This window comes from Lissotriton helveticus, chromosome 6 (genome assembly GCF_964261635.1).
Source record: "Lissotriton helveticus chromosome 6, aLisHel1.1, whole genome shotgun sequence".
Taxonomy (NCBI): domain Eukaryota; kingdom Metazoa; phylum Chordata; class Amphibia; order Caudata; family Salamandridae; genus Lissotriton; species Lissotriton helveticus.
In genome coordinates this window covers 1,245,323,266-1,245,348,511 of record NC_136067.1, presented here as the reverse complement: position 1 = coordinate 1,245,348,511, position 25,246 = coordinate 1,245,323,266, and the positions used below count along the sequence as shown (strand labels likewise).

At 43.4% G+C, this 25,246-nt stretch overlaps 1 protein-coding gene across 3 annotated transcripts in view; it reads right to left on the bottom strand.

Moving 5' to 3' along the window:
• RIN2 (Ras and Rab interactor 2) overlaps window positions 1–25,246 on the bottom strand; it is a 1,094,313-nt gene that overhangs the window by 118,698 nt on the left and 950,369 nt on the right. For all 3 annotated transcript variants that reach the window (XM_078648965.1, XM_078648966.1, XM_078648967.1), the window contains one exon: window positions 6,092–6,203. In XM_078648965.1, coding sequence (XP_078505091.1) covers window positions 6,092–6,203 — 112 coding nt within the window. The remainder of the gene's footprint in view (window positions 1–6,091; window positions 6,204–25,246) is intronic.

Sequence of the window (25,246 nt, the reverse complement as noted above, 5' to 3'; positions counted from 1 at the left end):
CCGACTATCGCCGGATTTCTATTCGCCTGCCTGATGCGCATTGATAATTGCGCGCTAAAAAGGCGATGAAATCCGACGATAGCCGGCGATACGGGAATGTGCGTTGTGCGTTTTCTAACGCACTCCTCGGTAATATGCCCCTACGTTTTGAGTGAGCAGCATCTATTGTTTAGCTAGAAAACTGGATTTTGGTTTTCAGAATCTAATAACCTAATAAAGGTTTAGAATGTGGACAGAATTGCTAAAGTGGGTTGTCAAGTGGTAGAATGACGATTAATATCTAAAAAAGTAGCTTTACCTGTAAGCAAAATTGTGAGGCTGAATCTTTCAGCATCTGCATGCTCCGTTTGAAATCTATCAAAGTAGGATTTGAATTATTGTTACAAATTATTCTTTTAGAATATTCACATTAATTATGTTGAATACAATTCCTAAGTAAAATATCTTTGAGGGTGCAGTAGACAAACATGGGGGACATTCTGTTAGAGGGTCTGGGATGACCATATTGCATGAAATATCTAAAGCTGCTAGTAAAGCAAGACGATTATTTACAATTAGAAAGATTTGTTTATCGTGTTTGTTGGCTAAGCAGTGAAGGAGATAATGAAAATGCACTGCTGGCTAGTCTTTTCCTTAGAAATCAGAGTTGTCAAAATTATAACAATCTCCCTTTCTCTGGACAACATATGCACTTCATCTCTGGCATCATATCCTCTTGCTTCATATGAAGATACTAGATAGGAAAATGAACATTTATTGCACATCTTAGATCAATGCAATGCACACCTGTGATCTCAAAGTATCCTAAAATATTGCTGGCAATGTAAACTATTCTACGGTCTTCCTTTAATAATGTCTGTCTTGCTATTTCACGTAAAGCCTCCACGGACAGTTCTAAACATTTATGTGAGGGCCCAGCGCTGGTATTTATTTAGAATTAGAGGGGTACAACGTGCAAATCTTATTTCATCTCTAACAGAATCAGAGACCAAAGGTCCGCAGTAGCAGAATCAATTTTCGTCAGCAGGAGACCGAGGTTGTATTAAGATTGGCAAGATATTTTAATAGCACGGTGTTATATTGTTTGAAATTAAAACAATTCACTGGAGATACCTGGGAGATTTAAGTATTTCTTTTCTAAGCAACCCTATTGTTGATGACATGAAAATAAGAGGGTTTCTAATTATGCTGCTGGCCCCCTCTTACTGATCTCTTCTGTGTTCTTCCATAACCCAAATCCTTTATAATTGGATGGGGAAGAAAGATGCTGTTCCCAGATAGTGAGATCAACTGATGGTAAAGCATTGGTGATGCTGGTGGCCTCTCTAGTGTGAGGTCATTTCAAGGACTTGTGTGAACCAGGGCAGGGAAACTACAGAACTGCATGTCCTAGGTACAGGGCTTGCACAAGGGACTGCTTCTCAGGTGGGTGTGCTGGAAAGTTCAAAATGGGCAGCGCAGAATCGGGGATACTCTCACTATTCTCAAAATTCACATCCTATATCAGGGATCACCATTTTGACACAAATAAGCAGTGGTAAAAAGAATCCATGGTGTATGGGACGAAATAATACAGTAAAAACATAAGAACCACAGCTGGAGGTTGATCTCTGGAGATATGTATGGATTCTACTTCATAATTACGAATTCAGTACCTGAATTCAAGAAATGTCATCTATTTATATAGTTGTGAGCGGTATAACTGCCACTTCCTCAACCAGCTTATGGTGTGAGAATTCCAGGAGGCTCACAACGAGAAGGTAAGGTTGCTGCTAGTAAATGTTTATTGTTTGTGTTTGTTCTGCTCCTGTATGTTTGTGTTCTTTACTACTGGTGCTCTGCAATACATTCTGGTTCTGCGAACATTTATGGCAAATCACAGAAATTGCTTTCTCAAACAATAACTGTTTGGGTCTATTGTCACAGAAAGCCTTGAATAAACTTCAGATATCTCCCTCCTTACAACCTAGCTTCATTATTTAATGACTTCAAGCTTAAAGAGTATCTGATACCCATATCAAGGTGCAGTTTTGTTGTATAGAGTATGTCGTGGCTTTATGAAATGAACTTGTTAGGAGTGTAATACCGCTTAATGAAAGATATTTATATGCGATATTATATGTGTATATATGTGTTAAACCTGACTTAATCAGCCATTTTATAGTTTGGTTTACTCCAACTGGCAGACGAAGCATACATAATATTTCCCCTCAAGAGTTATTTTATCTTAAATGATAGTGGTTAATCAAATCTGAGTTTGATGGCAAATAATGTGGAAGTAGTCTTCAAAACATTACCAGCCTGCACCCACAAGTTATCTCTTCATCATTCGATTTGGGTCATGTGAATGACTAGACTCACTTCACTTTAGTCTCTGCTTTCATAGGAAACAGTGCGTCACCTAATTGGCATTGCACAGTCGTTACTGATCTATTGGCCTCATCAGATGAATGTGCCTATATATTCAGCATATATCATTGTAGGTGTAATGTCTACTCAGCTATACAATGACTGGGCCAAACACAGCTCCAATTTAGCAACGGATTGCCAGCTACATTCAGATAGGCCTGCTCAAAAGAGTGAGTGTAACTGCTATAATTTAGAGACCAAATACAAAAAGAAAAATATGTACATTGCAGATGAGGTTACATTACGTGCCCAGAGGTGTATTGCAAGCGCCCAGGAGCAGAGGGGCCCCTAACCCTTAAGGGGGGACACCAATACTTTATGGGGCCCCCATTCAATTTATGGTCAATGAGTATCTGTGAGATATAGGATTCTCAGGGGCCCCTCATCATATTTTGCAGGGGCCCCATCATTTTGGTTTATGCCACTGTGAGCGCCAGCATCACATCTAACAAGCCAGCCTATCAAGAGCAGGTCTTACCACTAAAAACTCTGGTTTGGCCTTAAGAAAATAAATAGACAATATTCTACAAATACCTGTGTATTCTGCACGTACAGATTTGCAATACACTCAACAATATTTTGATAAAGCAAGTTTCCAAATTGTGGCAGGCAAATACCTTGACATAGCCACAAAAGAGTATCAGGGGTGACCCTGAGGGAGCATCGGGAGTCAATGAGTAAACCTGTGACGCCGGTCATGGCAATTTATGAGGGCCAGATACTCCCGGCTGCATCATATGGCTCCGAGCTATGGGGGTTCGAAAATGTTTCTGAGCTATCTTTAGCGGAAAATAAGTTCTTGAGGGATGTAGTGGCTCTCCCCGTTTCTACTCCGTTAATCCCACTGCGGCTAGATCTGGGCAGGCGAGCCTTCAAAGATCTAGTGCGGCTGCGCCCACTACTCTTCTGGGCTCGGTTGCGAAGGACGAAGGAGCTTGCTAAATACGCTGCTGGGCTGGATGAACTAATACTGCTCGATACTGGTAATAAGATTGGGTGGTTGAGTAACGTGAGGCAACTGGTGATCCAAGTGGGTTTGAGCGATGTGTGGGAGAGCCAAATGCCACCCCCCAAACCAGTGATTAAGAAGTTATACTGGGATTGGGTTCAGGTTGAGGCAACACGCAGTGGGGCTGGGGGTTTACTCACTGAACGGTTTCTAGAGTTTAAATGGGCTAGAAAGTTGGAACCCTTCCTCGACCTCATAACCAAGCCTCTGGACAGAGCCCTTTATTTAAAACTTAGGTACGGGACCCTTCCGGTGCATGAGTTCACCGCGGGGTGGTCTAATTCTGGTGGTCCTTCGCTACCCTGCCCCGGGTGCGCGGCTCCTAAGGAGTCTGTGGTGCATCTACTTTTTGCCTGCCCCGCTTACAAAGTTGCAAGGAAGGTCTGGCTGAAACCAGTATGTAGGGGGTTGGGGTTGAGGTGCCACAGAATGGCCTTACGAGTACTTACTACGGACCCAACATCCCCTGCCATGGTATGTGGGGTGGCTAAATATCTGAGCAGTGCATGGTTGACTCGTTCCAGGAGATTGAAGTTATATTCCACTTTACCAAATCGTTAGCAGGCCTTATTGGCAGGTCGCTATGATCTGACTGGATGGAATTGAAGGTATTAACCATTATGTAATAATGTACTGATGAGGATGTTTGACTGGGGTCCATAATAATCACAACTGTACTGTATAATGTGTAGGCTTTTAATCATGGATTTTACTGCTGATAGTTTTTTAATATTGTTTTATTGTTGTAAAATGTATTCTTTTATGGTGAGCAATTTTTACCGAATAAAGATTATACAAAGACATAAGCAAAATCTATAAAATATGTTTCCAGATACACCAGTAATATTGTTCTAAGGAAAAAAGCAATAAACCTAAAAAGAAACTACTCAGACTATTGAACCCTTTTTCCTGTAATTACAAGATTTTCCGACTGTTCAGCTTTATTTCATTCAAAATCATTAACAGCAGTTTCTATTTTGTTCTTTCTCCACACTCTGTCGGCTGCCTGTCATTAGAAGCAAAAGAGTAAAATGGTCAGAAATGGTAAGTACAAAGATTCACTTGAGCTATATATGTGGTATCGATGTTTTTTTTATTTTTTTTTTTATTTTTTTTATATAGCGCGAACTAGACCCGAACCGGATCAGGTATCAGAGCGCTTTACATATTTTCTAGTTACGTTACATGAGGACACACTTTCATTTTTTTTTTTTTTTTTAGGCACGGGGAGATTAAGTGATTTGCCCAGAATCACAGGAGTTTTTGGCGTCGTTACCAAGACTCGAACCCAAATACCCAGGTCCGACGTCGAGCGCCCTAGCCGTTAGGCCAACTCCTCTCCCCTGATGTTGCTATGTTTACCTTCTGTCGACTTTTTGTTAGCACATGCAAGTGACTTGATCAGGTACTGTGTTTGATTAAGGCAGACTTTCAATTTTCGAAAATTGTTTCTCGTTGGTTCATGCTAACAATTACTTTCCGAATGTTCTTGAAGGCGCGGGTCCTAACTTAATTGGTCAATGTGCTGGGGGCATGACAAACGCTGGGGGTGTGTGGTACGTTCTGCTCTTCATGCCATGTGAGTCGTAATTGTGCCGCATCAAGGGGCACGCTGGGGCCGTGACAAACGCTGTGGGCGTGTGTCAGCGCTGTGGGCGTGTGTCCGCCCTTCATGCGATGTGGAACGCCAATTACGCAATTGCGCTGCATCAAGGGGCACGCTGGGGGCGGGACAAACGCTGGGGGCGTGTGCTACGGTCCGCACTTCTTGCCATCTGGGTCGTACATTAATGAGATCGTTTGCTGTGGCCGTGTGCTGGGGGCGTCACAAAGGCGTTCACCTCGAAGCGTGGTAGGTAACCATTCGCAAGACTCCCTTGGGGGACTGCCCGTTGTCTCACACATACTGGGGGTGCCGAATGCAGTGTGTGCCTTGGCCTGGGTGCCTCTGAAAGGGCCGAACGCAGTGTGTGGCTTGGCCTGGGTGCGTCTAAAAAGCACTCGGGCCGAAGAGCGTCAGTGTGGCTCATAAAAAAATAAGAACAGCGGGAAACAATCATTCAAGACTCACACAATTCTAATTGTTAGACGGTCCCCGCTGGCCCTCAAGCGGGGGCACACTTGACTGAGCGTGTCTGCGGGGACAATTACTGCAGCCTCTCATGCGCGCTGTTACTGAACTATCACATTAAACCAAATTACATGCGCCTGCTAACATCATCCAGGGCTGTAGCCGGGCTCAGTCGGCGGATCACTACACTAATTACATGCGCCTGCTAACATGAACCAGGGCTGCAGCTGGGCCTCAAGCGGGGGGAACCCGCGTCTGCTAACATCAACCAGGGCTGCAGCTGGGCCTCATTCGGGGGAACACGCGAATGACCGTATCTGAATACACACATTACACACATTCTATTTCATACCCGGACAACGTCGGGACGGGCTGCTAGTTATATAAATATAGATGAATGATCTGACAATAGAAAGAAAGCCCCCTGTACGGACGGCAGTGGCTTCGGCAAAGTAAGTCAGTTCAAATGGTACAAGTTGTTCAGGAGCAGTGGTAATTGGTCCTAAGCATGCACCTGTTAGTCAGTAGAAAATGAAGCATTAGACACATCTCCGTAAACTACATATTAGTAAATGAGGAATTTGAACAAGTGCAGTACTCACTGTAGGAACTTTCCTTTATCGCATATTCCTTGAGGCAAGCACCTGACTCCTTGGGAAGGCGGAGAGCAATTACTTTTTTTTGCAGTGTCATAGACTTTCTTACTAAGAAGGTCTGGAAAGAAAACATAATGTTAGGTGCATACATATACAGGGATGAACACTTCTAAAATTTCACTCACTTTAATAAAAAAATTATTGAGCCACAAATATATATAACTTTTCAAGTATTAAATGTTTGTCGGATTTTTGAATTTTTCATTTTTTGAGATACCATAATCCCAGTATGCCAAATCTTGTCACATTTTGAAGTTGCATTCTTAATAAGAGTAGACTAATATTCGAAATGGTGGATCCCTGACACCTTATCTAGAGGAAATTGGGGCATGATTTGACTTCTAGTTGGACTTTATCAAAGACTGATCAACGATCATAGGAATTAAAACCAACTTGTTCCCTAAGAAGCATATTCCCAAATTCAGTCAGTCAGTCAATAGGTCTTTATTTCGATTGTCAAATCATTAAAGACATCACACATCAGTTAAAAAACAAATCTAAGAATTCATAATAAAATCCATTTGGTACAATCATGCAAAATGTTTTGTAAAACTTGTAGCGATAAAAATCCCAAGAAAAATACACTTTACATAAAAGGAATAAAACAGGTTAACATAGATTTAACATTAATCCACTGATATACAACATAGGAAATGATTCACAGTTTGGAACGCAACATCTCTATATGGGGAAGCGGAATTCATGTGCATAAACAAAAAGATAAAACAGCTATAATCTTCAAAAATGCAAAAATTGTTTATTAAAAAAATTTCACAGCTATATTGTCCTTGTCGTTTTTGCTCGAATAGCCCATATCCATCCCCAAACATTTGCGACAGTGATCGCTATGGGCTCACAAGTATCTGACTTTAAAATCCTTAGAGGCACTGCACACGACCTTATACCAAGATTTAAACAGACTGGTTTAAGCCATCGGTTTATGGGGGGCTTATAAGCGGGGCAAACAAACAGAACATGAGCTGTTGTCTCCCTCTGTGTTGGACATACAATACAATTGTCTTCATTCAGAGGGTGACATTTGCAAGTAAAGGATTTGATTGGAAGGGAACCCGCTCTAAACTGATGGTACAGTTTCCTATCATTGGGTACTGTGATAAGGTCCCAGTAACATTCATACAAGTACTCATGTTTGGTCTCCAAAAAATCCCTCGTCAGTGTAGGTCTCATTAAGGATGCAAATCGCTTCAACATAGTCATGTTCCAGTATGCTACCTTGAACTCTTTCTTTGAGGGAAAGAGGTTTCCTGCAGGATTCTCCCATAAACTGCACATCCCCATATCACACAAGGTTTCTTTTATCCTTCTTAACCAGGAGATCTTACATAAGCTGTCAGCTCGCCTGGTATCAAGTTGAGCTTGGGCATACAAAGACAGTTCTGGGGTGACCCAAAGCCTTCACCAGTATGCCACAGGTCTGTATTGGGCCATATCATCAATTATTTTACAGCCGAAGTCTAGATATAGAGGCATCAATGGAGTTGCTTGTAGGAGACATGATAATGGCTCTCACAAATTTGTTTTGGGCTACAATCAGGGATGCTAAGTCTTCAAAGCCCCACAGCTCCGCACCATATGATACAGAGGTATTAATTTTAGTATTATATATCTTTATGACAGGAGCCACTGGCTTTGTATGAGAAAGTCTCTGTTTGTTCATAAGGTCATAAGGACTCCTGTCAGTTGAGCATGTTTGAGGGCCAACATATCAATCTGGGGTTTCCAGTTTAGTTTCTTTCTCAAAGTAATTCCCAGATATGTAAAAACGTCGGTCTGCTCAAGTTGGACATTATTTATAAAAACGCTCCCTTTGATAACCTTACGATTGTGGAGAACCATAAACTTAGTCTTATCCACATTTACCACAAGGTCATGATCACGGCAGAACTCTTTGAATCTAGTAAGGGCTGTCTGCAGCCCTTTCTGGTTTTTGAATATTATGAGAGTATCGTCCGCGAATATTAGCAGGGGTATCTTCATGCCCACTAGGGTTGGGGCGTCTGTGGGGTAGTTAGAAAAGTACCGCACGACCCTGTTAATGAATAACGAAAACAAGGTTGGTGCGAGGACACACCCCTGGCGAACCCCCTTGGAAATGGGAAACTTGTTTGTAACGTCCCCATTTATACCCCAGCGGACCTGGGCAAAATTGGAATTATGTAATGAAATTAAAATAGCCAATATTTCCAGAGGCAGCCCATATCCATAAAAGCTCTCCACATTTTATTGCGGGGCACCAAATCAACAGCCCATTTTAGATCAATAAAGGCTGCGAATAATGTACCCCCTCCCAGAATGACCACCCTCCAGTATATGATCACAAACCTAAAGACCTGTTCTATGGTGCCAGTGTGTGGCCAGAACCCTGCCTGCAGTGGTGACAATATGTTGTTTTCGTCCATCAACGTCTGGATTCTACATAATACCAGTCTGGCAATATTTTTTGGGATACAATTGATAAGGCTTATTGGCCTGTAATTGCCAGGTTTAGATCGATTCCCCTTCTTGAAGATCGGGATGATCTCTGCTCCAGACCACGTTTCCGGGATGGGAGCACCACTGGCTATAGCATTAGCAAGTAGCTGAATGTAAGTCACCTAGTTATCTTCATTATGCATAAACAAATCTGCTGGTATACAATCTAGGCCGGGTGCCTTACATTTTGGGATTAGTTTGAGCGCAATTTGAACCTCTTGTCTAGAAAAGTGCATGGTGGTGGTAGGGTTGGGCATATTGAATTGATCTATACTGTCATTACTGGCCGCAAACTGGGCCTCAAAATGAGAGGTCCACAACACAGGAGCAACATGGTTGACAGGGGCTGGGTTTGAAGAGCCACTGCCCCATTTGACGAGATGCCAAAAGTTGGCCATGTTTTTATCCATACTGGCTCTGAGCAGGTCTTGCAAGCAATTTTCATCCCACTCTCTTTTGGCTCGCGATAGGGCCTGCTTGTACCCAGCTCTTGCTTTTTTTATGTTGTCCATGTTTTTTAATCTAATGGCTCTTGATAGGGTCCTATAGGCCTCTCTACATGAATTTCTATATTTTAGTAAACAAAATTTTAAGATTTGAGAACAGCTCATTATGGACTTGCAGGATAATTGAATTTATATCCTCCTGAGTGTCACAATTTAAAAGGGTAGCTAGTGAACACTCAACCAGCACCTTCATCTGCTCTATGTGCCCTTTGTTGGAAATAGCCTTAGCCCATTTGACTCTCCTGGAGTCATTGGTAAGCTCAACTTCTATGGTAGTCTTCACGGTATCCTGACAATCTTGAGTGCGAAGACCGGGAACCTGCAGCAACAGTACTAAGGGGTTATGATCGCTTTCAAGTCGATCCCGTATTCCCATATCCTGTAAAGAGGACTAGAATTCCATATTAAAAAAAATATAATCGATACGGCTGCTTCTCCCATTATTAAAGGTGTGAGAGCCTCGCCTGTCTGACTCGGACCTCCCGTTCACTGCCCTTAATCCCCGTTCCAGACTCAGCCCTTTCAGCTGTAAAGCAGACTCAGTCCATCTCTTAATAGGTGGGAGGTCAAGAGACGGAACGTCCCATTGAGAATCCTCCTCAATACTGAGTTTGCCATCCTCATGATCAAGGGGTTCGAAGGTGCAGTTGAAATCCCCTACAATTATCAAATTGCTGTGTCCCCTGTACTGATCTCAAAACCCATCTAAAAGCGCTATTGTGCTAGAACATCTGCCCCCTGGGGTCCCTCTTATATAGACACTAATGACCAATATATCCGGAACATTACCCATCCGTACTCTGATGACAATAATATCTCTACTATCGACCTAGACTTCCTCCACTATGTAGCCTGCTTGCTGTCTGACCCAAAATACGAGTACCGCTATGAGTCTACCCCTCTGTCTCCCCAGGGCTGGTTTGTAAAAATTCAGGAAGCCTGAATGGTGAATTTGTTCGACTGCCAGTATAATAAAAGGTAAACATTTTTTGCAATTCCCAAGATGTAAGGACTTGTAAGAATAAATAAAATGATTAAATAGGAGATACATGTTGCCTTATTTTATGTCTACCGCAAAAGGGAAAGCAAATACAATAAAACAAGGCATGGAAAGAAGAAAATGCTGACAGATGAGAAATGTAAAAACAAGTCAAGGTAAGTACAAAAAAGAAGTGGTGGAAATGGTGGTAGGGGGCTGGTAGGAGAAGTAGGAACATAATCAGATAGGAGTTAGTTAGAATTATGGGTTAGGGAATGGGTGGCCGGGACAGTTAAAAGTTTAAAAGGTAAAACTTAGTAAAGAAAGAGTAAGACAAATTGCAGAGATACCCCACCTTACAAAATTCTTTTTACAGACAAAGATGGGTGGGTGGGGAAGAGGGAAGTGAGACTGAAGACGAGGCGGCAGGGTGGAAAGAGGAGATATTGCAGGGGTGACCCTCCTGAAAAAAAGAGGGCCAGAATAAAAAGGAAAAAACACACATATATTTTCAGTTACATCAGGAAATTAAAATTACTGGAATTCTTCAAGATAAAGAACGGATTACCAAAAAAACAATCATCCTTAACAAGTGGCATTAAACTAACAGCAACAGATGTGGAAGGAGTGTTGGCAGCACAAGCACTAGAAGAAAACATCAATGATGAAGTTGAAAACAATATGTCCACTCAACAACATCTACAACTGGCATCAATAAATCAGTGTGGGGCAGGTAGAAGCCCTTTTAAACCGAAGTCAGTGTTTGTACCTATCATGCCAAAGGATGCGATTGACATCTTCCATGACAGAGTAACGGAAGACATAAAGAATTTATATCATTGTGTCAGTCATCACCCTAAAAAACTGAGTATGGATCAATTACAATACAATCGATTAATGATCAAACTAGGAAACGATACTGAAGTAATTGTGAAGGCCTCGGATAAAGGCGGCAATATAGTCTTGTGGCCCAAAGGAGACTATCTGATGGAAGCAAATCGACAGTTGTCAGATACTGAGTGCTATGTAGAAAGTAACAATAAAGAATACACGAAAGCTCTGGAAACATTGAGGAAACTCCTTCTACAATGTAAAAGAGACAATATGATTTCAAAAGATGAATATAATTTTCTATGGAATGAATCACCTGTACTACCATCTATATATTTTCTCCCAAAAACCCACAAAGAGAGAACACCAGTGCCAGGAAGCCCAATAATATCGGCCATTGAAAGTGCCAGCGAGCATTTATCACAGTACATTGACTATTATTTGCAAGATCTGGTTAAGGAATTGCCATCATACGTAAAAGATACTGGTAACTTTCTAACCAAAATAAGCAATGTTGAATGGGAAGATGGAATGAAAATGATAACATTGGACATTGAATCCCTATATACTTGCATAGATCATCAAGTGGGATTAAATGCGATCAAACATTTCCTATCGACAAGATCAATTGAGAACTATGAACACAATAAAATGATCATAAAGAGCATCGACTGGTCCCTCAACAACAACTACTTTGCATTTGCCAAAAAGATATATAGACAATGCAGAGGTGTGGCGATGGGGTCTTGCTTCTCCCCCAGCTATGCCTGTTTAGTGGTTGGCTGGTGGGAGGAGCAGACACTGAGGCAAGAACTATCTTTAAGGTATGGTGACCACATAAAAGTATGGTTACGCTTTATAGATGATGTGTTTGTTTTGTGGAAGGGGAGTAATGAAAGTGCCAATGATTTTATACGAGATATCAATATAAATCAGATGAATCTAAAATTTACTTCAAATTTAAGCTGTAATGAAGTAGATTTTCTGGACACAAGAATATATGTAGAAAATGGTGAACTGAGAACAACTTTGCATAGAAAATCCACTGCCGGTAACTCAACGTTACATGCCTCGAGTGCTCATCCAAGACATCTAATTGATAGCATTCCCTACGGAGAGCTTCTCAGGATTAAACGCATATGCAGTAGCGAAGAACAACAAAATATATGCATGCGAGAAGCAATTGAAAGATTCCGTAGAAGAGGCTACTCGGCAGGTAGTCTACAAAAGGCTTTGGATAAAGCCAACTGTAGATCTAGGGAATCATTGCTGTGTGATTTGGAAAGAGAAGAATTGCAGGAAAGTGAGGAAACCTCCAACACACCCAGGTAATCCTAACTTATAATAACCAGCATCGCCAAATTCGATCTATAATCAATCGAAATTGGTCGATAGTACAGACAGATCCAGTCATGACACCGGAGTTGCCTGAAAAACCCACAATAACATACCGCAGAGGCATCTCGATGAGGAGTGAAATAGCTAAAAGCATCCCGAACCTCAGTAACAAAAAGAGAAGTATCTTTTGGTTACCTGAAAAACAGGGTTTTTACAAATGCTCTTCATGTCGGCCTTGTAAATTTGGCATAACAACCAAGAAATACAACACACCATTCAGCCCGAGAGAGCAAAAAATTCAGGGATGCCATGACTGTAAAACTGAATATGCAGTTTATATTCTGACGTGTACTTGTGGGCTCAGGTATGTGGGCAGTACAAAGCAGCAAGTGCACGTCAGAATCCTGCAACATCTGCGTGCCATCGTCAATAACGATGGTACGTATCCTGTCGCAAGACACTTTAAAGCAATCCACCAAAATAATCTAGCGTATTTAAACTATTTTGTTATTGGAGCTGTAAAGGAGAATCCGCGAGGTGGAAACAGAGAAAAGTGTTTGCGGCAGTTGGAATCCAAATTCATTATTGAATTGGACAGCAGACAGCCAAATGGATTAAATAACACAGAGGATTTACATCACTTCCTCTGATGCTCTGTCCATTAGCTATATGTTCCCTATATGTTTCCAAATTCCTGTATCTAAAATCTACCTTGACAATATCACTGCTGCCCCCGTTCCATTCTATTTTTGTCTCAATATTGTTTTTAGTCTTTCACATTATAAGCATAACTTATTCTTTTGCTTATAAGTTTTAAAAAAACTTGTCTTGAAAATGTCAAGACTTTGTTCAGTAAGAAGCACAAATTTAGTGAATTTTAGTAATTATCACATCACTACCATGCACTTTACTTAAGGAAATACTCTTATGCTGCTACAAAAGAAGGCAAAGTTTGCACTTAGTTTGTATTTTTGCACATTGCGTAGGGTTGCACGTCTTTTTGACATTTGACCAACTTTGGTCAACAAGGTTAGCCAAAACGTGGGTTTCGGATTTTATTCCATGATTTCCATGTGTAAATTTGTAGAGTGTCAGTATTTTAAATAGCATATTACTATTTTTATATTGTATTCTGTATATATGAAATATGTATTTATTTGTTGTCTTTTTATCATAAGAAGAATGATAGATATATATTTTGGATAATATATTTTTGTATAGCATATTTTATCAATGTATATATTTATTTATTTATTTATACTCATTGAGAAAATATATAATGAAATTGGCGACCTATTCAAAACAAATTGTTATTTTGAAATAATGTCATGATAATTGTGCTTCACGCATCTATTCTCAAAACTGCATTCATGCGGTAATGTTATGCAAACTCAAAATGCTAGCAATCTAGTAAGGCTTTCTCAACAACTACAAGTCCCAGCATGCACACTTGTGCAGTATTTCCTCTATTTCCACACATCACAGAGGGGAGGTGAAAGCATCACACAAAAAAACAATATAAAAAGTGAAAGTGGACTATTTGTTTGTGAATTGAGAAAGAATACAAGGGTATTCGAAACGCGTCTGACAAACTGAAAATAAAGACCTGCATTTTTCCACAAACTGACAAACTGAAAATAAAGACCTGCATTTTTCCACAATATTTGGAGTCTGTATTTCGACCTTTGGTTGTGTCCGGCTGGGCGCCACAGAGAGGTTCGGAGATATCCAGATATATATATATATATATATATATATATATATATATATATATATATATATATATATATATATATATGTATATATATCAAACACCTTTCCCAAAGGGAAAGAGTGAGCCTCTCACATCGTGGTAAAATTTAGAGTTTTATTTCAGCGGTTTAAAAGCTCCAATGTCCCTTATGCATTTCAGCCACCTTGGCCTTCTTCAGAGGAGGAGCTGCAAAACATCTAGGGGCCGCATGAACACACATTAGAACCCCACGAATTCTCAATTTATCTCCCGTTGATTGCCCTCTGGTGGGCGCCCCGATGGACTGTAATGTAGAGCATGCTGGTTCTTGTAGTGCGTCGCCAAACCCCACAATTCTTACCCTTCAGTGGGCGATACTTGCTTGAATCCACTAATGAAATTGTCCCGCGATATATATTGTAATTTTCACCAAGAAGGGGATTGATCAGGCTGGTGTCACCAACATGGTGAATGCTAATTATGGTGAAAACATTGTGGAAACTGCGTTACTGAAAAGGGTCCTCATAACCTGTTTTCACAGGTTTAGCCTAAAAATATAGATCTGATAGGTTTAACGTACCCGCATGTGAAAAGAAATTGGTCATCGGATCTAAAAACACAATCATTAAGAAACATTCTGATAACACAGTTTCAGGGTGAACACACAAACATAGCGGAATAAGATCTACCTGCATCTAAAGAAAGTACAGATTTAGGACCAAACAGAATTCCTAAAGGACAAGAAAAATAATGTTTAGAAAAACAGCTATTGCTAATGAGAACTATTCTCTCCAGTCAGTCTAGAGTATTCCCTTTTCTGCTCCCCAAACAGTACCAAGCTGTAGGAGATACTGCTGCCCTAAGTGCAGAAAATGATGATTATAATCTGAAGGGCATCCAATTCATGATTATAAATGCAGACTCAGTAGTCCTCAATTTATTCCATAAACAATCTTTACTCGTTAGCTCATTTAAAAAAAAGAAAAACAGCTAAGTCATGTGTCATTTATTCCATGAGGAACTTCTTCAAGGTAGCTTCAGTAGCATTTCTCAAATCGGTGAAATTAATTAATAGGTTCACACAGTAGAAAAAAAACTTTAGTGTTTGATTGTACAAATGGCATATGGTTGCCTCAAAGAAAGTATACTACCATATTTAATGCAAAAAAGTCACAGGTGAGAAAACATCCAATTCATACCACTTCTCGACGGATGTTAATGTTAATATTAATTAGACTTATTGAGCGCACGAATACCCGGAGTGTCTTGGCGCTATTGTCTTCTGCAATTCCTCCTAGTTACTCAGTTCTGGAAAAGCCAAGTTTATAGCTTTTTTCTAAAAACAGTGAGGGAAGCTGCTCCTCTCAGCTCGGCTGGTAGTGTGTTCCACAGCTTTGCAGTACCATGAGAAAGATTCCTACCGCCCCAAGTCGTAGTGCGTATTCTGGGAACTATAATTAGTCTTGTGCCTGAGGATTGCAACTCTCTGGCTGGATGGTAGCAGGCAAAAAGCTTTTTGAGTCATATCGGTCCTGTATTATTCAAAGCCTTGGATGCTAAGCAGAGGGCTTTAAACTCTATTCGTTTAGCCACTGGGAGCCAGTGGAGTTGGTAAATTTCCTTGCGAGATGGAGTCATATTTACTGATGTTTCCCAGAATTCAAGCGGCTGTATTTTGAACAGACTGGAGTTTTTAAAGAAAATGTTTGCATATGCCCAGCTATAGGCTATTACAGTAGTCCAATTTGGCTTGAATCAGTGCAGTATTTACCAACTTTCTCAAGTCGTGGGAATATAAGGCAGGATTTTCTTAATTTTTTTAGCATGAAATGAGAGGCAGTGACAGTAGCATTAGTCTGATGGGATAGTGCTAGCTTATTGACAATCCACACGCCTAGATTTTTTGCCTTCAGCACGGGTTTAGGTGCTTCGTCCAACTCAGACGGCCACCAAAGATTGTCCCATCTAGGTTTTAACTCACCAAAAATAATAATCTCAGTCTTTTCGGAGTTAAGCTTCAGGCAATGCAGTCCCATCCATCGATCAACTTCTCTCATACAGTTCTGTGGAAAGGGGGTGGTTTGTTTATTATATGCTGCCACAACTATCTGGGTGTCATCCGCGTAGGACGTCAAATTAAACCCATATTTCCGAATTAGTGGGGCGAGTTCTGCAACATATATATTAAAAAGAGTTGGACTTAAGGATGACCTCTGGGGGACTCCACAGGGCAGAACATAAGGTTTCGGCTGAAAACTGTCCATGGCGATTGTTAAACTCTTTTCTTTCAGGAAGGAGGCCAGTAAGGTCAGGGCCCTTCCCCGGACCCCCATCGCTTCCAGCCGTTGTTGAAGCAAATTGTGATCCACTGTATCAAAATTGGCTGATAGATCGAGGAGGATCAGGGCTGCCGACCCTCTTCCATCCATCCCTGTTCTGATTTCCTCAGTGGCATTAATCAATGCAGTCTCAGTACTGTGTTCCTTCCGGAATCCATATTGTGAGTGGTCGAGAAGATCATTGTCTAAAACAAACTGAGACAGTTGTTTGCTCATAACTTTCTCAACTATCTTAGCCGGGAATGGCAGACGGGCAGTAGGTCGTTAGTAGGCAGGATTAGTAGCGTCAAGGTCAGGTTTCTTCAGCAGGGGAAGAATGGAACAATCTTTCCACATGGAAGGGAAGGTGCTATCCTCGAACATAATGTTAAATATTTGAGTAAGAGTGGGGCTGACTTATCTTTTTAAGGACAGTAGGAGGACAAGGATTAGTCGGCGAGCCAGATTTAACTTCTGTTACATGCTTTGCTACCACATCAGAAGTAATTGGGGCAAATGAACATATAGAATTTCTTTGAGATTCATCATGTTTGGGTGGTTTTACAGGATTAGGATCGGGCGTTGTTAAAAATACATAAATAGTCATAACTTTAAAAGCTGCTGCAATAGTCACAAAAATGTTGGTCCCATTTTATTGCATCAGTCTTAGGCAGTGAAGCTAGATTGTTAACTTTTTTTTTTTACATTTTTCTTTTTATTGAAAACAAAGCAAGGCATGTACAAAATATAGGAATGTAATGACTCTACGAGGGCTGAGCATCATATCATCAAACATTACAATAAACAATACATTGACGGGGAAGTGGGCGAGGAGAAGAGAACACAGTAATCCTACGAAAATTATCAATAACAATAAGGGGTCAGGGGGAAAGCGGGACATCAAGGACCGCAGCTACAGGTGGTACGCATATGTCCCCTCTATATCGGTTCCAAGGGCCCCAAACCGTATGCCATTTCCGGGGGCGACCCCGAGCCAAGTACACCGTTTTCTCCCGGAACATGCACCAATCCATGTTTTCTACCCACACATCAAGAGTAGGAGGCCTCTGGGACCCCCACAACTGTGCGATGTTTCGTTTGGCAATCATGGCCCCTAGAGTCACCCACTGAGTCTGTGCCACATTATGGTCAGTGGGCTCCCAAACATTCAACAAGCAGCGTCTGGCCTCCGGTAAGAGAGCCACCCCGTGACCTCCTGCATCACCTCATGGACCCTACTCCAATAGTCAAACACTTCCCGACATTCCCAGATGATATGAAGGAACGTTCCCAAATGACCGCAACCCCGCTGACACAGACCCTCCTCAGAAAAGCCCATCCGGACTAGAAGGGGGCCCGTGACATATACCCTATGTAATATTTTGAGCTAGACTAATCTCAGTCGTGCTGGAATCGCGACCTCCTTCGGTGAGGAGATCGCCGACTGCCAGTCTTCATCGTCAAGCTCAAGGCCGTCACGGGTCCACTGATCACGCAATTGCAATAGAAGGTCTGCCCTGTGATTAATCAGTTTTTTATACACCAGGGAAATAGTACTATCAGGCATATGGCCATCCAAGATTCGATCCTCTAACGGGGTAGACTCCGGTATCTCCTCCCCTCAGGGAAAACAGACGTTAGCGCATGCCGAACCTGAGCATAACGGAAGTATTCCGTCCCTCCCAATTCAAACTCGGTTTGCAAGGCCGTGAACGATTTCACCTGTCCCTTCACCCATAGGTCTCCCACCTTGGAGATGCCAATGAGATCCCACTTGTCGAACCCTTTAGTGTTCCACAGTTTACCAAACTTATCAGAGCTGAAAAGCGGGGTAGCCAAAGTCAGACGGTCCTTCCACCCTAACGAACTGGTAGCGTCGAGACAGATCCGCACATCCGTCTTGGTTGGCCCCGTCAAAGACTTCACTACAGAGTTAGAGTACAACGTTCTATAATAAGTGCCACCAGGTAGTATCCACCTATCCATGGCGAAGCCAGGGTTTAACTCAGGGCCGTACATACCATGATTGATGGCTCCCAACTGCGAAGCCCAATAATATCTCTTAATATCAGGGAGAGCGATGCCCCCATCATACCACGGGAGCGTTAATTTAGCCAACGCAATCCGCGGTCTTCCATCCTACAACAGCTTCCGCTGTAGATCCTCCACCAAACGAAAGTAACTAGCTGGGACGATATCAAGCGTGTTCTGAAGGGCATACAGAAAATGAGGGAGTGACATCATTTTGAAGCGGGCCACCAGCCCAAGCATTGACAGCGGGAGTTTCCGCTAGCCCGCAACATCCAGCCTCAGCCGAGTCAATGGAGGGAGAAGGTTCCTCTCGTATCGGACCACGGGGTCCATCGAAACATAAATTCCAAGATATTTGAACCCCTCTTGTGCTATTTGGATAGGGTAGTTACGCGGTAGGATCGGTATCTCGCCACTAAGAACGTACAGATAGGATTTCGCACAATTAATGACCAAGCCAGAGTTTCTACCATAGGAGGTCAGAACATCACAGAGCACTATTAAAGATTTCCTGGGGGAGGTCAAATACAACAAAATGTCGTCTGCATATAATGAGATACGATCTTCATACTGCGGAGACCAATTAATACCCCTCATCGAAGGCTCCCAGCGGACCCAAGCCGCAAGAGGCTCGAGGGCCAATGCGAATAAAAGAGGAGACAGCGGGCAACCCTGGCGAGTACCACGCCCGAGACAAAAAGGCTCAGAGACGCGACCATTCACCACAATCTGGGCAAGAGGGTCTGCATGAAGAAGACGCACCCAACTAATGAAATCTGAACCGAAACCAAATTTAGCCAGCACCGCCCACAAGTACGGCCATTCAACAGTATCAAACGCCATGGTGGCATCTAATGACGCCAAAATGGCCGGTTCACGCAGCGGCGAGGCCCTCGCAAGTACCCCGTGCAAGCGCCTGAGGTTCAACACCCCATTCCTGTGCGGGATAAAGCCAGATTGATCTGGGTGTACCAGATCGCTAATAACCTTTATCAGTCTATTAGCCAACAATTTAGCAAGAATCTTAGGCTCAGAATTTAACAACGAGATCGGCCGATACGAAGCACACCTATTCCTCGGTTTTCCTTCCTTATGGATTACTACTATCAATGCCAATCTCAGATCACGGGGAGGAGACCACGATCCCGGGACTCCAGGAACATATTTCTCAAGTACGGAGCAATCCTATCCGGGCGAAGCTTGTAAAGCTCAATCGGGAGACCGTTGGGACCCATCGCCTTACCAGACTTCAGGGAGCGCATTGCTAATGCTACCTCATCTGCAGTGATCCTACCATCCATAAGGTCCCAGTCCACCTCAGACAGGCACGGGAGCGCAATATCTCGCAACAACAAGCATGAGTCCTCCTCCGGTCTATCCGAAATGGAAGAGTACACAGAGCGAAAATGATCAGCGAAGCATGCCACTATCTCTTGCGGGTCGGTGACCAGAGCCCCACCCTCTATCTCAATTTCTGGTACCACATGACTAGCCCTATCTTTTCTGTCCAGCCATGCAATTAATTTGCCAGCCTTGTCCCCAACGTCATAGAGACGCCCCTGTTGTTCCCGACTAAGGGCCTTCGCACCATCCGTTACCAACGTTCTATAGTCCAGCTGCTTCAGGTGCAGGACATGCAGTCTAGAGCGGGTAACTCTCGCTCCAATTCCAATTCCAAATCAGCTATCTCCGTCTCCATCCTCACCACATCCTCTTCCTTCTGTTTTTTAACACCAGCAATTAAAGAGAGAGCTTGACCCCTAATGACTGTCTTGAAAGCCTCCCACAGCGATATAGAGGAAGAAACCGAACCCTCATTTTCCCGGAAATAATGTTCCAATGAATTAACTCGTGCACTGCGAGTCTTGGGATTACGAAGATACCAAGGGTTAATAGGGGCTATCCTCCCCTCAGAACCCGGCGCCAGTTCAAACCGAAACCAAAGTGGGGAGTGATCGGAAATACCCCGAGCCATGTGTCTGACCTCCGAAACATAGGATGCGTGTGCAGCCGGCAGTAACACATAGTCTATCCTGGAGAGACTACCGTGGGCACCAGAATGAAAAGTATGCTGCTATTGAGCAGCGTGAAGCAACCTCCAGCAGTCCACTAGGCCCATCGTGTCAATGAAATCAGGCAGCCAGCCATGAGCCCCCCTTAGATCCCTAGGTGGGTGCCTATCCAACACACCAGATACCACTGCATTAAAATCACCACCCAGAATCGGAAACCCCCACAGGGAGATCGAGAAGAACCCGTCCCAGGTCAGCAAAGGTAGTAGACTGCAGGCCAGGAGGAACATAAACAGACACCAGGGAAAGTGTGTGGCCCTCCAACCGCCCTGACAGAGCCACATAGCGCCCTTTCTCATCCAGGATCGTTGACTCCACCCCGAACGGAAGAGAGTTCCTAAGGAGGATTCCAACCCCCGGGATCCGGATGAAAACCCAGCATAAGCCACTAAACGATATCCCTTTCTATTCATGGCGTGACATGTATTACCAACCAAGTGGGTTTCTTGTAGCAAAACCACATCCGGAGAGTGCAGTTTCAGGAGTTGTAACACCACCCCGCGTTTAATCTTGTCCCCCAACCCATTAACATTCCAGCTCATCAACCTCAACCCCCTACCCCCATCATGAAACAGAAAGAAAACCCACCCCCCTCCGAGTCCAGCACATCAATAAGAATGTCTTGCGATATAGCACCTTGCTGAAAAAAGAAACTGAAAACCAACGCCCCCCACCACCCCCTCCCAAACAACCCGTTGCAATACCCCCCACCCTGCACCCCTGCTTCCGACTATAGAGCCACCCCAACTCGCAGTGTGCCTGTCGCCTCCACATCCAAACTAAACTACAAAAAGTTAAGCTGAGGAGGAGAGAGACCCTCCGGTAGCCCAGTGACCCCCCCATACCATCTGCGTGAAACTGCACATAGAGATTAGAACCACCACAATAGGAAATGCCCTAGCGACCCCAGGAACCAGACAATTGATACTTATTCCTGTCCCATATTTCCACCCTCAGCCCCACCAGATTGTCTCTCCAGACCTTGCTGGGCCGGCAAAGTGTCCAACAAATCGGCCACCACTTTGGGCTTGTCAAAGAAATAGGTCCGTTCGTTATGCTCGATCCTCAACTTGGCCGGGAAAAGCATGGCATATTTGAGACCCATGTGCCGAAGTCGCCTCTTCACCCCCAGAAAACTGAGTCTTTGTTTTTGAACCACCTGAGTGAAGTCCGGATAAAAACTGATCGATGAGTTCTCGAACTTCAAGGGCCCACCCGCTCGAGAGGCCTGAAGAATAGCGTCTCTGTCTCGAAAGTTAAAGATCCGCTCTATAATAGGCCTCGGCGGTGCGCCCACTTTCGGTATTCCACCAGGGACCCTGTGGGCTCGCTCCACGGTAAAGAACTTACTCAGTCCCTTGGGCTTTAGCTCGTTGATGATAAGGTCTTCAACGAAAAGGTCAGCCGCTTGATCCTCCGCCTTTTCCGGAACTCCAATTAAACGGACATTATTCCTTCGGGCCCTCCCTTTAAAGTCCTCCAGGCAACGGACAACAATGTCATTCGAGGCCCTCAGATTTCGGACCTCGGTTTGCAACTCGACGACGTCATCTGTTAGACTCGATGTCTTAATATCTAACGATTTGACCTTCTCGTTTGTCTTTGTAAGGTCCGTGCGAATCAGATTCACATCAATAGCCACCATGTCTAACTTATGTGCCAGGGTCTCCATCTGCTTTCCGAGGGATGACCTAATGCCGTCAATGGCGGCCAGAACGTCCTGCAACGTCGGTTCGGTTACCGGTGCCGAGGAATCTTTCACCTCCTCCTGCGACCTACCCGGTCCACTGGGCGACCCTTTAACTTGGGCATATCGATCCATGACATTGGACTGGGTATATCCACCCCTTCTAGTGGTTTTCAACTTCTGCGGTCCCCCTCCGGTTTCCTCGCCATTTCAGGACAATCCCAAGTCGAGAGAGGGGGGAACAAGTCTCCGATCTAGTAGGCAATAGATAGAATCTATCTTCCAGGATATTCGCCCAATGTCTCTTATCCGCTCAGATGTTAAAAAAAAGAAAAAGGGGGAAAATGGAGAGTACAAAATGGCCCTTGGGCTACGCACTCGTATTAGCCCTAAAAACGATGGCGTACCCCCTAGGCTAGAGTCCGACACATCGTATATTGTCCAAAAGGCTCAAGCACCATCCGGGGTATAAGCCGTCGCCACAATGAGGCGTCTTCCGATTCAAAGATCAGTCCAAGTGCCAAAACCAAAAGTAAAAGTAAGACTGGACCGGCCGCCTCCGTGAACCTGTGCCGATGTTGTTCAATTACACCTCGGGCACCCTGCCAACTCAAGCGCCGGGCATCCAGGAGACATAGGCCGCAGACTTCTCCACACCACAACTCCGGCCCCCGGGGTCCGATCGGGACGCGGTTTTTAGCTTTCATTGCTCCCGTGGTTGATCTACTCGGAGATGTCAACAGCAAACAGGATCAGTGACAGGATATATGCAGGAGGGTACGAGGGTCTCGGGAGCCCCTTGCTCACGCGGCCATCTTGGATGCGCGCGAAGCTCCTCTGATTGTTAACTATTTTGAACTGCTCTTTGGAGGTGTGTTTGGCTTTCTCGATTTGTTGAGTGAAATATGCCTTTTTCGTATCTTTAAGTACATTTTTATAGTTGCTTAATGCAGCTTTATATAATTCTTTTTCTGTTGTGTCATAGTAAGCTCTCCAGCGCCTTTCTATTCTACGGCACAATTGTTTCTCCTTATGTAGAGCATCAGAGAACCAGGGGGCAGAACGCGTGTCCCAGTTCCCTGGAGTTTTTCTACTGGGCACTGAAGTTATTATGGCTTTGTTAAGCCATTCAGTGTATTTTTCAGCATTTGAAAACGGGTTTCCTCTAAAATAGTTTGAAATGAGGTCAAATCTATTTTGCTCCAAGCTATAAAAGTCGATAAGGAGTTTTTTAAAAATCTTTTTCACTGACTGAGCTGTCGAAGTGAAATGGTATTCTTTTCTATTAATGTAATTGTTTTTTATTAGAACAGGAAAAAAGGCAACAGAAAAAACACATGGCATCACAGAAGAGATAAGAAGAGACACAAATTATAATTATCCAATAAATAACAACCAATTACAAAGAAGTACATTAATAGAACTAAGTTAACAGCAGCTATACAAGTACTCAATAAAAATATGAGAGGAATAAAAATTTGTAAGGTGGTTATAAAATGTAGTCTTAAGAAACCTGTATTAAGCTATGGCCCCCTAGTCAAACTTACTTCTAGTAATTCTCCGGAAACACCAATACATATGTACGTTCCTGATTATTACTGTAAAATTAGTAGCTTATCTCTACAATAGCTACATCAAGCTAGTGTAAAAACGATTTAAAGTGCATAAGTGGCTAGCAGCAGACATTTTAATCAGATTCTAAGATGAACTGACAGCTATAGGATGGCTACCACCCGCGTAGCTAGGGGGGTGCGGTGGGGGCGGTCCGCCCCAGGCGGCACTACTTTGCAGGCGGCGGCCGCAGCACTGGCCCGTTGCAGCGGCCTTTATCATTTATTTGAGGACACTACTGTCAGTGAGTGTCCTAAAATAAATGATAAAGGCAGCTGCAACGGGCCAGTGCTGCGGCCGCCATTTGAAGTGCGTGCGCGCGGCTGCGCAGCAGCGCGTCACGTGACTGTTGCCCGATGCCTAAAGCGAGTTCCAGGAGGAAGTTGTTGTGGGGAGGGGAACTCCAGGATAAAGAGGAGGGAAACTCTGGGGCTCCAGCAGCTGCAGAGGGTCACAGAAGCAGGACAGGAGCCGCAGGGCAGAGGGTGCACAGAGAGAGGACACAGGAGGCTATCCTTAGGTGGTAGAGAGGGTGCACTGAGGCAGGAGGCCAGTAACAGGTAAGGAACAGCATGGGTCTGCAGGGGGAGGGTCTCACACCCAGGGATGCAAGTGTGACCAAGGTCCTAACTTTTATATGCGTTGCCCTGTGACCCCAACAGCCTTCCTGCTTATTGCCTCCTCGATGCCAGCATTTTAGAACTTCCATATGCTTAGTTTCATTTTTGCATAACGCCTTTTAGATGTCTACCGCCTACATTTGCCTCTGTTTCAATCTTAGTCAATAAGGAAAATAAATGACATAGATTTTTTTTTTTAGTACCTCTCTCTGTCCTCCTGGTTCGGAATTATGTCATCTATGGATGGCCTTTATCTATTGCTTCTCCCTATGTACCACTCCTGCTTAGTTTAACGTGTCTGCAAAAGCCAACGCAGTCTATAAATAATATATCCGGAATGCCTAGGGGACTTTCTGCTTGTGCACAACCTATGATCATATTGTTTTGTATTATAATTGCATTTATATAGCGCTTACTACCCCTAAAGAGGCGTCAAAGTGCTTTTTTGGTGAGTAGCACGCTACTCTGGGACCAATAAAGGATTAGTGTTGAATTAGTATAGTAAAATATGAAATTAATTTAAGTGGTGGATATCACCATCTTTTCACGAGCACCATCCTCTGTAACCAGCATGGTCTTTAACATACCTGACCTACTGAGCCAGGATACTTTCTCCATGACACATAGTTTGCTCAGAGCGCAACGTATTTTCGTGGCATCTCGTTTGTCCGCCATCCTTTTGGGTAACCAATGAGTTTTTTTGAAGGAAAGGATGGTGCTGAGTCAGCTTAAGACCCCCAGCCAGCCAAAAAGGAGCAGGTGTATTACATTATTTGCCATAATGACCCAGGGCTCCTGGAAACCAACGTTGTGTGTTGCCAGGTTCATTTCGAACCGCAAAGCAATAAAGAAACAAGTATTCATTAAATATACAAGGATTATT